Source organism: Pezoporus wallicus, unplaced genomic scaffold (genome assembly GCF_028554395.1).
Source record: "Pezoporus wallicus isolate ANWC-B61680 ecotype Strahan unplaced genomic scaffold, APGP_CSIRO_Pwel_v1 scaffold_13239, whole genome shotgun sequence".
NCBI classification, from domain to species: Eukaryota; Metazoa; Chordata; class Aves; order Psittaciformes; family Psittacidae; genus Pezoporus; species Pezoporus wallicus.
Genome location: NW_026642052.1, coordinates 6,690,048 through 6,704,828, shown reverse-complemented (window position 1 = coordinate 6,704,828; position 14,781 = coordinate 6,690,048). Strand labels below are relative to the sequence as shown.

The 14,781-nt window shown below is 41.0% G+C and overlaps 1 protein-coding gene across 1 annotated transcript in view; it reads left to right on the top strand.

Annotated features, from left to right (window-relative positions):
- Positions 1–14,361, top strand: part of FBXL5 (F-box and leucine rich repeat protein 5) — a 35,855-nt gene extending 21,494 nt beyond the window's left edge. Inside the window, exons 7-11 of the mRNA XM_057426635.1 lie at positions 1,419–1,567; positions 1,772–1,854; positions 2,763–3,485; positions 5,947–6,095; positions 13,717–14,361. Coding sequence (XP_057282618.1) covers positions 1,419–1,567; positions 1,772–1,854; positions 2,763–3,485; positions 5,947–6,095; positions 13,717–13,793 — 1,181 coding nt within the window. The 3' untranslated portion in view covers positions 13,794–14,361. The remainder of the gene's footprint in view (positions 1–1,418; positions 1,568–1,771; positions 1,855–2,762; positions 3,486–5,946; positions 6,096–13,716) is intronic.
- Positions 14,362–14,781: the final 420 nt, after the last annotated feature.

Here is a 14,781-nt window from a genome sequence, read left to right as displayed (position 1 = left end):
GGTCTCTAACCCATTCCTCATCGACTAAGGCAAACCGCTCCGTCGACCTGACTTCATCTAAGGTCTCAGGGGTACAGGGCTCTTCAAGACTGCCTGCAGCAGAGTAAACAGAGACAAAGAAGGCATTCAGTAACTCTGCTATCTCTGTATCTTCTGTCACCAGGGCATCCATCCCGTTCATCAGTGGGCCTACATTGCCTCTGGTGTTAGTTTTATCTGACATGTATTTGAAAAAGCTCTTTTTGCTGTCCTTGACCCTTCTCGCCAGGTTTAATTCTAAGGAGGCCTTAGTCATCCTAGCTGCCTTCCTACGTCCTCTGGCAGCAGTCTTACATTCCTCCCAAGTGGCCAGCCCCTCCTTCCATGACCTGTAAACTCTCCTCTTCCACTTGAGCATACCCAGCAATTCCCTATTTAGCCACGCAGGTCTCCTGGCCCTCTTCCTTGACTTCCTACGTGTCGGGATGCTCTGATCTTGAGGTCGGAAAAAGCAATCCTTGAATGCCAGCCAAGGCATGTTTTTTCCTGAAGATTATATAGTTGTAAGAAATAAACGTGTAAAATAGAGTCTTTTCTGTAAAATCTGTTTAAAATACAGATTCTATCATAGTTGATACCAGTACATTAATGACAAATGCAAACTTCTGTCTAGATTAAATGCTTACTAAGCAAAGTAGACTTACGTTGTAAGAATTAACTTGTGAAGTTTTGTCTAGCAACTACTAAGGGTTCCTGAAAGGAGTACCCTTTTTTTCCTCATCTTCACCTGGTTCCTGGTTGGGTAAAGAAACAAAGGGAGTGGGGGGTAAGGGCAGGGGCAAGCAAGCAGTGGGTTTTAGTGAGCTGAATGAATTCATCTAAGAGAGAGCAAACATGAGTGCAGGTAGAGGAGTTATAGGGATGTGTCTGGACTTAGAAAGGAGATAACAGCTAGGCTTCCTCTTTTCAGAAAGTTTGGATGAATCATCTTGCAGCCTAATGCATTCTAGGCTTAATTTAAAACTTGGTGTAAGCTGTTACATCGCAGGATGTATCTCACAGAATGCCCTGTGAGATAGTATTTCAGTGTATAAAGCAAGTCAGTGGAAACAGCTGCCCCAGACAGCCCTGAGCAGTGTGTAATCTGTAGTAAATATTTCTCCAAGTCCTTTAATCGTAATTTTCTGTGAAGACTCATAGTGTTTTACTTGCTGTTGGAGCTAGACTCTTCAGGACTGTCAGAAAGATAAGCAGGTCTTTTTTTAAAGATGAGGCCTAAGCAGTACATCGGATTCAGCAAAAGTTTGTTGTAAGGTACTTAGTTAAACTTATGCTTTGTTATGCTTTCTTTTAGTTTTCTGCTAACTTGTTTGATATGACAGTGTGAATTCCAAGTGACGCAAAGGATATTTAAGCCTCTATTTGGTTTTATTTTGCAGAAGAAGCAGCTGAAGGTTCACTTGCCATTAACATAGCACAGATGGAAAAACGTTTACTTCATGGCTTAATTCATAATGTCCTCCCGCATGTGGGCTCCTCAGTGAAGACATTTGTATTGGCCTACAGCTCCGCAGTGTCTAGCAAAATGGTATGTCCTTTGAAACTAGCATTTAATCATTGTGGCTGTGCAGCCTCTAATTATTAACTGATGTGCTTCAGTTTAAAACACAACACTTGGGTAGTGAAAATCCGTTGCAGTTCAAGAGAACGTTAATTTGTATGTTGCCTTTTGACACTGTGTGAGCCTTACTGGCTTGCGTTTTTACGGATTTATTTTTCTTTCCCCTTACAGGTTAGACAGATCTTGGAGCTTTGCCCCAACTTGGAATATTTGGATCTCACTCAAACTGATATTTCAGACTCTGCATTTGAAAGGTTAGATAGTTATTGTTTCCTTAAAAACATAATATAAAAGATCAGCTTTCTTAGGGGGCGAGGGAACATTCAAACTTAGTTCTTTGACAATAAAAGGAGAAATAAGAGAAATCACATTCAGGGTGCACACATAAGAACTAAACTACAGCAGCAAATCGCTAAACCAGCAAGTGAAGTATGTAACATTATAACAGCCATTCAGAATGCTCTGTCTTCACTATTGGATATGTATTATCTATCAGTGTGTAGCTATCCATAGCAATAACTGTGTTTTTAGTACTAACAACTTGAAATTGTCCATAGATTTTTGTGGAGTCATGCAGTTACATTAGTTCCTTTGGTCTGATATTGGTAGGATTTGGAATACTGCTGTTGAAGATGCTGAGCAAATGTCAGGCAAAACTCTAAAGCTTAGATATAGTAACTGTGAATTCCTGAGTTTTACTGAAGCCTGCAGAAATGTCATTGGTGTCAGTGGGATGGTGCATGGATGCAGAGCCTGCACTAATGGGTCTTACTGTGATACTGAAACTCAGTAGCTATTTCAGTGTTCAACACCTGTGTCATACAGGGCTCTCAAATGTATGCGTTAACAACACAGATAATTCTATCAGAATGGATGCTGGCAGCAACACTGCAGTTTATGCAAGAAGTTTTAGTTGAAATAAAAGCTTTATGGAATTTCTGTGGCTCAGAAGTCAGTCTGTGAGCTTGTGTATATACAAGCATATATATAACACTTGGAGTATCAAATCTATCTTGTCTAAGGTTTTTTCTTTAAATATTCTGTGAAGCATAGAGGTATTTTACTTGTGGAAATATTCTTCTGTGTATTTAGCCTTAACACCTGTTTCTGAACAGAAACTAAAAACCAACTAAGCACATCACTTTTTTTCCCCCAATTTCAGTTGGTCTTCAGTTGGTTATTGTCAAAATTTACGCCACCTTGATCTGTCTGGATGTGAAAAAATCACAGATGTGGCTATAGAGAGGATTTCCAGAGCCCTGGGTATCATATCAACTCACCACACCAGAGGTATTCTGAAAAGCTGCAGAAACAGGAATGCTAAGACTTTGTGGAAGAACAGGGAGATTACTCTGCAGTCCACCAAGAAGTATAATTGTTTGCGTGAAATCAGCAATGAAAATATCATTGAGGGAGGAGACAGTGAGCAGCATTGGACTAAACCTGACAGCTCGGAAAGCTTCAATTCTGCCTATGTGTGGATGCTTGATGCAGATGATTTAGCTGACATAGAAGATGCTGCAGAATGGAGACACAGAAATGTTGAAGGATTTTGTATTATGGAACCAACATCCCATTTTACTTGTTCTGCATCATGCTACAATAGAGACATTTATGGATTAAGGACTAGAGGGTGGCAGCAGCACTGTGCTTCTACTGACTTAATTTACTGCGGTCACTCATTTTGTTCTGCTGGGACAGCACTAAGAACTATTCAAACGCTCCCAGAGTCATCTGCACTGTGTAAAAAGCCAACAAGGACTAAGCAGTCAGAGAAAAAAGACTTTGCATACTCTGGGAGTGACACAGCAGATGAAGAGACTGCACGAGTTCTTCAGTTTCTCAGTCTGTCTGGATGTTACCAGATCACAGACCGTGCTCTCAGGTAAGGAGGCATTGTACTTTTATTTGATGAGTCATTCTGGAGTGAATCTGCATAGTTTCAGCAGGAAAATTTTTACTGAAGAACATCTTTTAAGATTTAAGCACTCTTTGCATCTTCAAATATTTATAGTACCCAACTTGAAAATTTCTCCTTTGTGGAATAAAAAGAAATAAAAATATTTCAGATGTATACTCTGAAGTCAATTATTTTTGTGAATTTGTTGTTCTAGGCTGTCTTAATGCTTTTAGATCTGAACTTTAGTGATTTCATGTTAAGAAATTGTATTGATTCACTAATTGTTTTGGTTATGCTTGTCAATACATTTGAAAATGTATAAAACTGGAGTAACATCTTGGTCGGCCTATGGAAAATGGCATAATTTATGGACAGGATGGATCAATGGGCTGAGGCCAGTTGCATGAGGTTCAGCAAGGCCAAGTACCTGATCCAGAACTTAGGCCACAACAACCCCATGGAATGCTCCAGGCCTGGGGGAGAGTGGTTGGAAAGCTGCTTGTGGAAAAAGACTTGGGGTGCTGATTGGTGGAGCCAAACATGATCCAGCTTGTGCCCGGGCAGCCAAGAAGGCCAATGATATCATGGTCCGTGTCAGCAATAGCGCAGCCAGCAGGGCCAGGGCAGTGATCTTTCCCCTGTACTGAGCACTGGTGAGGCTGCACCTGGAATCCTGTGTTCAGTTCTGGGCCCCTCACTAAAAGAGAGACATTGAGGTGCTGGAGCGGGTCCAGAGAAGAGCAACAAAGCTGGTGAAGGGTCTGGAATACAAGTGTGATGGGTACTGGCTGAGAGAAGTGGGGTGGTTAGTCTGGAGAAAAGGCTCAGGGGGACCTTATAGATGTCTACAGCTACCTGAAAGGAGGTTGTAGCAAGGTGGATGCGTACATGTGGCACTTAATGACATGTCTTAGTGGTGGACTTGCACTAGCAGTGCTGGGTTAATGGTTGGACTTGATCTTAAAGGTCTTTTCCAACTTTAATGATTCTATGATAATTTTCTGTGTGCAGCATATTAAATATGACTTCACGTAGCAAAGGAGGAAAAAAGTTGACTTGAACATTGAGGTGGCTTCAAGAGCTAAAAAACTTTCCTCTGTGTGATACTTCCTATTGATATTTTGTATTGCGTCAGGAAAATGTAGCATTGCTTTATAGTGAAAATGGGATGAGGCTGAAGTACTTGCATCCACCTTCTCAGATGTACTGCAGCACTTAGGACTAAGTAAAGCTTCTTGCAATGGGAAGACTTCTGTATGCTTGCCTGTACTGTATGCCTGCCTGTACTGTATGCTGTAGTCAAGGAAGAAACAGTGTGAGTTAATTCATTTCTATGGGAGGCTTCATCCCCATTTGAAGTTCAGAAGTATCAGCTGTTTTAATGTCTCCCTTGGTGGTGGTTCTTTCACTCACCAGTTAGTCTTGATCAGAGGAGGCTTCGTGTAACTGCTTCCTGTTTGAGCTTGTTGCTGTTCTAGTGTTAGTACTGCTGAGTTTCATTAGGTGCTGATTAGGTCATGCTGTGTATAGTTTGCATGTTACTGCTCTGTTTCATGACTTGGTAATCCAGGACTGAAGGGAGATTTGTTCACTGAGTCAGGGGAAGAGTTTAGTTGTGGTACTGGTTTCCCTTTGGTGGTTTTTAGAAAGAAGACTGCATTTAAGACCTGAGAGTGTGCTGCAACAAGTGCTTCTTGCACTTACCAGAGTAATTTTGCATCCTTGAGGAAAGAGAATGTCTTGGATCTGTAGTTTGGGATTCAAGCCTGGTGCCTTTTTCAGGTGTGAGAGCTTGTTTGTGATTGAACTTGCCCTGTGAGTTCCTAGACACATTGAATGACTGCTTAGGTATGATACCTCCATGAAGCTGTTGCATCAGCAGCCAAACTGCAATCAGGGGAAAAATAAAGAGTTCTGCATGAATAATAAGGTGGTCTGTTGACAGACTCTCTGCTGTCAGTTGTAGAGAACTACAAATTTGGATTCCAAAATAATTTTAACCAAAAAAATGTAGTCAAACTTTTGGAAGTGTAGTGCACCAAATGAGTGTCATGTTTTCAGGGTGAATTGAAGAATATTCAGCAGTTCGGAAGGGTTGCCAGAATTGGTGGTGACTTAGAGAAGAATGTTTGGTAGTTCCTTGAAGTACTTGGTTGCCTCTGGAGTCATTCATGAACAAAGTGATCCACCATTGAAGTCCCTCAGAAGGAATTGTTAGTTTTTCTAGAAATCAGTTCATTTTCCAGGTCTGTTATGCAGCTTCAGGGGTGATTCCCTTTATAAGGTATGAAACTGTGAGGTTTAAAACGACATTGTTTATTAGAGGTCTGGTTTGGGTTTATTTTTTCTTAGGAGACACTGTTAAGTCCATGACTTGGTGATTGGTGGAGTACTTGTCATTCTCGGCTGTGTGGGCTCTTAACACCTCTCTTGTGTCTGTTAACAGGGCGTTGATGCTGGGAGGAGGACTGCCCCATTTGGAACACCTTAACCTCTCCGGTTGTCTCTCTGTAACTGGTGCAGGCCTGCAGGATTTAGTTTCTGCATGCCCTTCTCTAAAAGATGAACACTTTTACTACTGTGACAACATTAACGGTAATGTCTTTTTATGAAGGTGTGATGCTTTTCTGGGGACCAGTGTTTGCTTGGTTTGAGGACACGTAAAACCAAAAAGAACGACCAAAACACCACTTTTCTTGCTTGGCTGTGTAGCACTGAGTTTCACACCTTAATTATGAAAGGACAACTGTTAAGTCAGATCTTCCTCATTTATTCTTTTGAGTCGTTATTTCTTTGATACTAGAAAAATCTTTTTAGTGTACATACTTTAGTTCAGCGTAAGTAATGGGGGCTAGAAAGTAAGTCTCCATATAGCTAGCACACACTTGTCCCCTCTGTGTCTTCCCTGTAAACTGTGTAATTGCATGTTTTCTTTATGGTCATAAATTCAGACGGAGGCTTCAGTAGACTGGCATCAAAGTGGTGATTTTTAGGCAAGGAATTACTTGTATTTTGCTGTGCAAACCTCCCATATTCTAGTAGTTTTGGTGTAGGATACTTTGATCCTATCATCCCATGTCCTTATGGAAAATGTAATTTAGTTTTCTGACTTTGCTTGACTCAGTGACTTAGAGATGGATTTAAGCTGGACAAGGAGCTGGAAAAATGCATAAAATGTTTATGGTGCAAGCAAGTGTTTTCACCGCTTTGCCACACTGGAATTCAGTCTGTTGTGTTAGGTCCAGTAAGCATTCATAGTATGAGAGATGGGAACCATGGTGTGACTTGTATTCCTTGTGTGAATTTAAAACAGGTAAGTGCAACAGAAGGGAAGGGAAAAGGAGGATAACAACTGAGTTCGCAGGATTGTAAAAGCTAATTGTGCATAAAACAAGATTACATTCCCTGGTAGTTCATGATGTTCAGCTTAATAATTTGCATCTCTATTGAGCTGCAGCCACAACAGGATGCCAGAGGCTTGGTACTACAGTTAAATCTGTACTGACATTTGGGTGTTCAATCCATGGAAATTGATTTAAGATGATGCACTTGGATTGGATGCTTTTATTAGAGGTGAAAGGATTAAATAACCTGCTTCCATAATTTTTTTGCACTTCTTTATGCACTTTTTTGACACTGCTGTTTGCTTTCCTTTTGAGACGCTTGCTTTTTGTTACTTTCCTTCCATCTAGACTACAGCTTTTAAAAATCTTCTGGCATTTCAACCTGAAAATGCTAAGGTTCCTTTTTTAAGATTCTTTACTGACTCCTTTCTGTACTGTGCTGTGTTTAAAGGTGTCTTCAAAGACCAGTTAAAAGCCTTTTCCTTTTATATCCAGTTCCTTGCTGGTTTTCTTCTGTTTTCACTTCTGTCGGTAATACCAGACTTGATGTTCTGGTTTGTCTGCAGATGTTTTTGTTTCTTTCTTCATCCCTAAAATACACTATGTCATATTAGTATTTAGTTTACAAAGGCAAAATCCCTTATGTGAGACCACCACTTTACAGCTTGGCTGTTCCCTAATATCCTCAAGAAATTATTTATATTTGCACAGCATATTGTTTGGAATTACCCTTTAAAGTTGACCTGATCCTCTTCTGGTTTATTTCCTTCCTTTTATTTACTGCCTTGTCGTGGTTTAAACCCAGTCAGGTAACTCGTTCACTCACTCCCCCCCCTTCTTTCCCTCCCCCTACTCCCGGAGGGACGGAGAGGAGAATCGAAAAGAATGCAACTCCCACGGGTTGAGATTAAGATCAGCTTAGTAACTAAGGTATAACACAAATCACTACTGCTACCACCAAGCTGTAAGCCTTACAAGCTCTGCTTGGTTCTGTAAAGCATCATGCATGCCTTTGGATGAACAGTTACTGCTGTAGAGAGAAATCAAGAGGAGAGGAGGCTGTAATGCTCCGACTTCTCACATCTGTTGAGAAATAGTAGCGTCTCAGAAGTTTGTGGCTCTTTTCTATAAGAAGGAAGTCAATAAAAACTTAAAGTGGTATCCTAAGCAAAATCCTAAAGTGGGAAATGACCTTTTGTAACTGAATCCCCCACAGTTTTATCTGGGTACTGTTCTTTGTATTTTCACTCAAATTCCTTTTGATGGAGATGTTAAGTGCAAAACTAATGCCTTATTCTGCTCTGTGGGCAGCAGGATTTCTGCAACAGCTTGAGCTATTTCTGTATCACTTGGTATTTCTAAAGTAACTATAGGGAAAGCAATAGCTGTGTCATTTAAATCAGGCCCTATCTATTTTGTTACTTTGCACATACATGGATTGTATTATTAGCTGCTCTGTAAGCTTGTAGAAAATAATTTCATAATTTTCTTCACCTAGCAGTTTATCAGGGATTATTTTGGGGGAAGGAGATGAGTTCTGGGATCATTTTAGAAAACCCATCAGTCCTGCAGAGTAAAAAATGGAGCCAACAGCATGGAATTTAGCCATCTCTGAATAAGAAAGATATCACTTTGTTATCTGCTGATAAATCAGGGCTTTACTTTCACCTACAGCCTATTTGCAGATGTTTTTGTCTATAAACACTGAGCGTGGGGGCCCTTCAGCTTCATTGGATTTTCTTTGTGGAGGGCTTGCTGGGCTTGCTTGCTAGGCATGTTTGCAGTTTTCAGCATTTCGAGTGCTGGTCTAACCGTAGTTGCTCTGAAAAGGTAGGGCAGCTGTGGTTAGATTGACTCAGTTGGGTCCGAGTCACAGCCTGCTGCTGCACAGCAATAATAAGATGCAGGTTTTAAGAGCAGAGGCCATGAATTTGCTCACACTTCCAAATCTCTTTTGTTTGCTGTGCGTATGACTTTGGTTCTTGGTGTGCATACTAATGTTTAGGATCTCTACTTCTGTTCTCCTCAACACTGGAGACTTGAAGTTAGATAATCCTCAGCCGCAGCTGAAAACAAATCTGTCGGTATATACCCTTCCTAATGGGGAAGTTTGTTTCATGTCTCGAGCACATTTGGTCAGTAAAGAAAAATTAAATGTTTGACTTGTCTCTTACCACATAAAGTTTGTATTTCCCCGTGGGCTGTTTTATCCAGCTGTGTTCAGTCTCCTTGCTGGGTACTCAGTTTTGAAGGAGTGCTCTCAGCTTCAGGATTGGAAAAGTGGGGCTCCCTAATTTCTGCAGCAGTTGCCCTTTGAAGCTTTTACATGTGATTCAATTTCTAGAGTTGTTTTAATGATGGGGTCCTCAGGTGCTTAATTAAAGAAATAGGGCGTTAATGAAATAAAGTCATCGTAATTCTGATGATTCAGTCTTCTGGCATTTTGAAATTCACTGCTCACAGTTTTAGCTGTCTTCCAGCAACGGAAGCCAAGACTTTGCAGTTTCTCTCAAGATTTAAGGACTCCTGTGTACAGTTTCATATGGGAGTGCATTGTTGTTAGATTTACAGAAACCAGCTCCTGAGTCCTACAGATAACCAAGGTGCTCTCACAAAGATGTGTAAGAGTAACTTTACCACAGGCTGATAAAGAGCAACACTCACTAAACTCAGATTTGACTTTAGGATTACATTTATTTATTTTTCAAAGATAAAGCTTAATTTGATGGCTCTTTTTTAGTAATTCTCTTGTAATGTATTACTGTTGCTACATTACTATCCCATACAGTATGCAGTATTGGTGATGGAGCCTCTCATGGTGGTGGCTGTGGAATAGTCTTTCCGTCCTTCCTTTGTGCTCCTCACAGCTCATTCCTGCTTTCCTGTGGCCAGCGTTAGCCTTTCTGTAGCTACTTTGTAAATTCAGTCAAGAACTTCCTCCCCCAAAGCCCTCTTCTCTCTTCCTAGACAGGTCAGGGATCCGTCTTGCTATAGACCACATGACAGTTTCTGCCACCACAGGTGGGAGCTAGAACAAGTGGCTGAAGGGTTGTTATGGTAGCAGGCAGTTGTCCTGGCTGGAGGGGTTCTGTCACCATGGTCATGGTCTGGGCTCTCATGTATTCTTGGTGAAATGCCTAACTTCTTTCTAGAAAACTTCAGCTAATATTTGTTTCAGTAGTACATGTGACAAAGTGGAGTAATGCAATAGCTATGCTCCTCTTGTATAGCAAGGCATGTTCATGTGTACTTTATTTGAAAACACAGCTGTTCATCATGAGTAAACAGGCCTTTATTCTAGGTCACCTGAAGCATCTGAGTAATCGGATGTGCACATAAAGAGCATTACAGTAATCCAGTTTAGAGGTGACTAAACCAGTAACGTAGACTGTAGCAGGTTAGATGAGAATGTATTAACTTTCCTTTCCCAGGTGAACCAGCCCAAAGCACACTGCACTGCTAGCACTTGTTGTCACAGTCAGCAGAAAGAGAAGAGACCCTTCTGAAAGTCAGCCCCATTCTAAGCAGATCTGATATGACAGTCTTGTTCACTGGGCAATATAAGAGGAACTCTATACAGTTACCATAATGCTTAACTTAGTGCATCAGTGAAGCAAGATGAAATGGAGACGTTGTATATAGGGTCCAGAGGAAATGCAAAAGAATGTGTTTTTGGCAAGATTAAAGAGGTCATTTGAGGTCAAACAGATTGTTTGAAAACAAAGTCCAGTCTAAATGAGGTCAGTAGTAAAGACTGGGGAAATCAGAGATTAGGAAGCCAAAGAGATGTAGCTAGAGTCAGTTGTAGCAGTTAGAGCTAGGGAAACAAAAAAACGTTCTATCAGAAGCAAAGGTATTTGAATTTTGCTATCTATGTCGAATGCAAAAAGAATAAGGAGGGCTAGGCCATTTATAGAGGAGATAAATGGCTTCATGGAGAAAATAATTGACATGTCAAAACATAAATGAGTCATAATCAAATAGCCTTACTTTTCAGTAATTATGTTTGGCATTAATGACAGTTACTACCTTGTAGTAAGAGCGTAAAATACCCTCCAAATTATGGGAATTGCCTGTATATGCTAAGAAAAAATTGCACTGCGGTGTGGTTAACGTCCTTTGCAGTTCAGTGCCTAATAAATTAGGAAATAAATCTGTAAAATTTTCAGGTGGTGCAGTTTACTTTGACATTTCTAAGTTTTTGAGATTTTAAGTTGCTTCGGGACTGTTTAAAAAACTGCAAGGTAATTAAATGATAGGAGGAAAGGGCAGGGCTTGATGGTCACTGTTCAGGATGGATAGGAATCTAGAAGGTGACCTCTCTCCCTGTCTTCCCCTGTGTTGTGTCCTGTCCCCCTAGTCCTACCCTGCAGTTCTGTGCTGTGATCGGTCACACCCAGCTTTTCCATTGCTGTTGTGGAGTAAGAGATACACATGGTAAATTCCATGTTTTTGAGTGGTACCTGGCTGCTGAAGATTACCAGAAGGACCTCTTACGAGCTTCAGTACAGCTGTATGTATATTATATGTATGTGGTTGGTAATAATCAAACTGTGACTGCGTGAAGCTGAATTCAGAGCTGGCAGTTGCAGTGTGCAGACAGTGGTTTCAGAGAGCTGTCGGTGCTAATTCTGAGATCTTTCTTGTTTGCAGCAGCAGTCAAAAAAGTCACCACTGTTATGAGTCATCAGGGTGTTGAGAACAAGATAGTGTTGCTGCATGGTCCTGGAAGCCTTGAGGCACTCACATGTGGAGTACTGCATGTGGTCTTCCCGTCTTGAGGAGTGTATGTAACAGTTACAGAAGGTACAGGTCTACTGAAAAGAGGGAACTGAGCAGTTCTTGCAAGGAGATGCTCAAAGGGCTGGAATGCTTCAATCTGAGAATGGGAAGGCTGAAAGGGGGATGGCTGCTTACAGAACTGGAAAGCAGTAGGTGAGGCAAATGTGCAACAGCAGCTACAAATTCTGCAGTATCAGAGCCCAGTGACAGTAGATGAAGTGGGCAGGTGATTGATTTAAAACAGATGTAATAATGTAGTGGACTTACAGAGCTCGGTCCTCTCAGAGCTGTGGAATCAGTTAGGAAGAGGTTAAACAAGCTCATGCAGGAATAAGCCATAAATAAATACTGCAGGGAATGGACTTTAATGTCCCTACTACAACAGTCAGGTATGCTGGGAAGACATAAAAGGTGCGCATAAGTGTACATTGTCTTCATAGATAACACTTGCTGTTTCCAGTGATGAAGGTAGTGTTAGATAGACACTGGTCAGACCTAGAAGTGCAGGTTTTATGTTCCAGTTATGAGCATGAGGAAGATAATTCTTAAAGTGAGCAAGAAAAGGATGGAAAACAGCACTGAAATATATGGAATATTCCCTTCCTTGTGATGTTGTGGTTCTGTACATAACTGTGAACTGTAGAACTGTGCTTCTGTAACAAGCATTTTACTAGAAATGTGACAGTTGCTTCAGAATTGCTGATGTGCTGCTTAGCTGTGGCAATGATGAGGAAGGTCAGCTACAACTTGGGAAATGCTGCTGCACAGGACATGCTCTGCTAAACCAGCTATTCAGAAGCACCAAGTCTCCTTTTTAAAGGACTTACGAAGAGGCTTTCAGACTCTAGCTTGTGAGCGGCTTGGAGGATCAAAGTCTAGTTCAGGTGAATAAAGATTTGAAGAGGAAAATGAGTTTACTGACAAATAGAAGTTTACTACTGACAAAATAGTTTACTGTTTTGCGTACTGTAACCATTGTCCCTCCTTATAGCTTCAGGTTTGTTTTATTCAGTCTCATGCATGTTAATTACCTTGTAGAATATTGCTCATCGGTGTGTCGCATGAAGCAGAAAGCTGATTTGCAGACACCAGGTTCTTGGAAATTAATTGAATTATGACTTTGAATCACTGTTCAAGAGGAAAAAACAAGCCATACATAGCATGGTGCCCTAGTTCATTACATGATTTTGCTAGTCTTTTCTAAATGCATTAAAGCCACCTTAAATATTCTTTGATTTGTCTCAAATACAAAGGAGGGGAATTTGGGTTGTTCTGGTTAGGTCTTTCCTAGTTTTAGTTAACTCTGCAACCCACTTCCAGTTTATGTTGGGTGCCAGAGTTCAGACAACCTGATTGTAAATGTTTGTGTTTCTAAAGCAGGCTGCAGGAAATAAAATTCTGTACTAATAAATGTAATAGTTTCTTATGATCACTTTAACATTTCAAGTTAAAGGGCTAACAGTAAGCAAAGGTAAGTGGAGGTGGGTAGAATCACTGTGTTGGTTTGTACTGTCTGTGCTCACAACTCTTTCTTTCTCAGCAGCTAGGTTTTAGCCCTGCAGCTTCTGGTAACTGCAGTGATGCAAAACGTTGATTCTTCTCTTTAGTTTTTAAATGTCCAGTCAGACTGTGTGAGGTCTGGCCAACCAGGAAGTGTTCATGGCAAAAGAACCTTTGACTAAAAACCTGTTTTCATTATGGTAGAAATTGCTTCGGAGATTATGGTTGCTTCGGTAGTGCCATGAGGTTGTTGAATTTGATAAACGGGCATTAAATATGCATTGTGAAAATACACCTCAGTTCTGAAAGCAGGCTGTGCGAGCTTGCTGAAACTTGCTTGTGTAGTGCTCTTCATCATACATCTGTGTCACTCTCAATGTGTTACCTTCATGGGACTAAGCTACTAGAGCACAAATTGAGGTTCTTACACTGTGCTAGTGCTGGCAGTGTTTCAGACTTCACAGTGCTGAATGTAAGTTTAGTGCAAGAATGAAAATAAGGAGACACTTCCTGAATCACCAGGTTCTGAGGATTCCGGATCTGAGCAAATATCCTTTTCTCCTTCTCACATGTGCTCTGTTTTTGTGCAGGTCCTCATGCTGAAACCGCCAGTGGATGCCAGAATTTGCAGTGTGGTTTTCGGGCCTGCTGCCGCTCTGGCGAATGACCGCTGACTCCTGACCTTTCAGTCTACTTCATTTAGCTGAGCAGGCTTCCTTTCATGCACTTTACTTACAGTTCGCATCTTGTGTTAACAATCCTTGGAGTGAGATTTGTTCTACTAGCCTGACCCTGCCCACAACTTCAGAATCTTAATTATGAGTGTACTGTACAGTGTTGTAACAATCTCACAATCTCATTTGGTTTGAAGGGTGTTGGGTTTTGTTCTACTTAATTTGGGGAAGACGGGAAAACATTCAGATTTCTCTTTTTTTTATGCCACTTTCTCCCAAGTTTGGCACAAATAGACTTTACTGGATTATTTTGTGTTAAGTGAATGGGCTTCTTTTTCTGTTTTGAATCCGTAAGTACAATATAAAGCTCTGCAGAGAATTTGAAATGTATTGTTTGCGTTTGGGTAACAACTCTACATCTTTAGGAGCCTTGTTTCTTCCCCTTTCCTCTCATCCTGAAGTTGTTCTTTATATTGCAAAATTAGGGAAATTCTCACCTTCCTTTTGCATTTGGTTTTGTATTTGGGCTTGAAAGGCATACTCGAATAAAACATTCCCACCCTGTCGTAGCACTTGAGTTATACATGCTTTTGAGGTGTGATGTGCAGGCGTCCCATGCCAGCAGGCTGCAGAGATGGGGTGGGTGGTGTGTGGGGGTTGTGTTTTGGTTTGTTTTTTTTTTTTTTTTTTTTGTTCCTCTAACTGTGCTAAGATGTATTTTTGACACAGCTTCCAAGGAAGCCTATTTTCATTAACATGAAATCTGGGGAAGACAAAGTTACATTTTTCCCCATTGCTTTGGTTTGTAAAAAGGATCCTTGCTGAACAGCAGAGACTAGCAGGGAGGCAGAAGGTCCACTGCTGGGCCAAGTGAAACCTGAGCTGGGAAAAGATGAGTAATGTTTGAGTAGCGTGTGAGTGTGTGTGTGGTGGTATGGGGAAGAGCCCATGGCAAGAAGGAGTGTAGTAGCGCATGCTAGG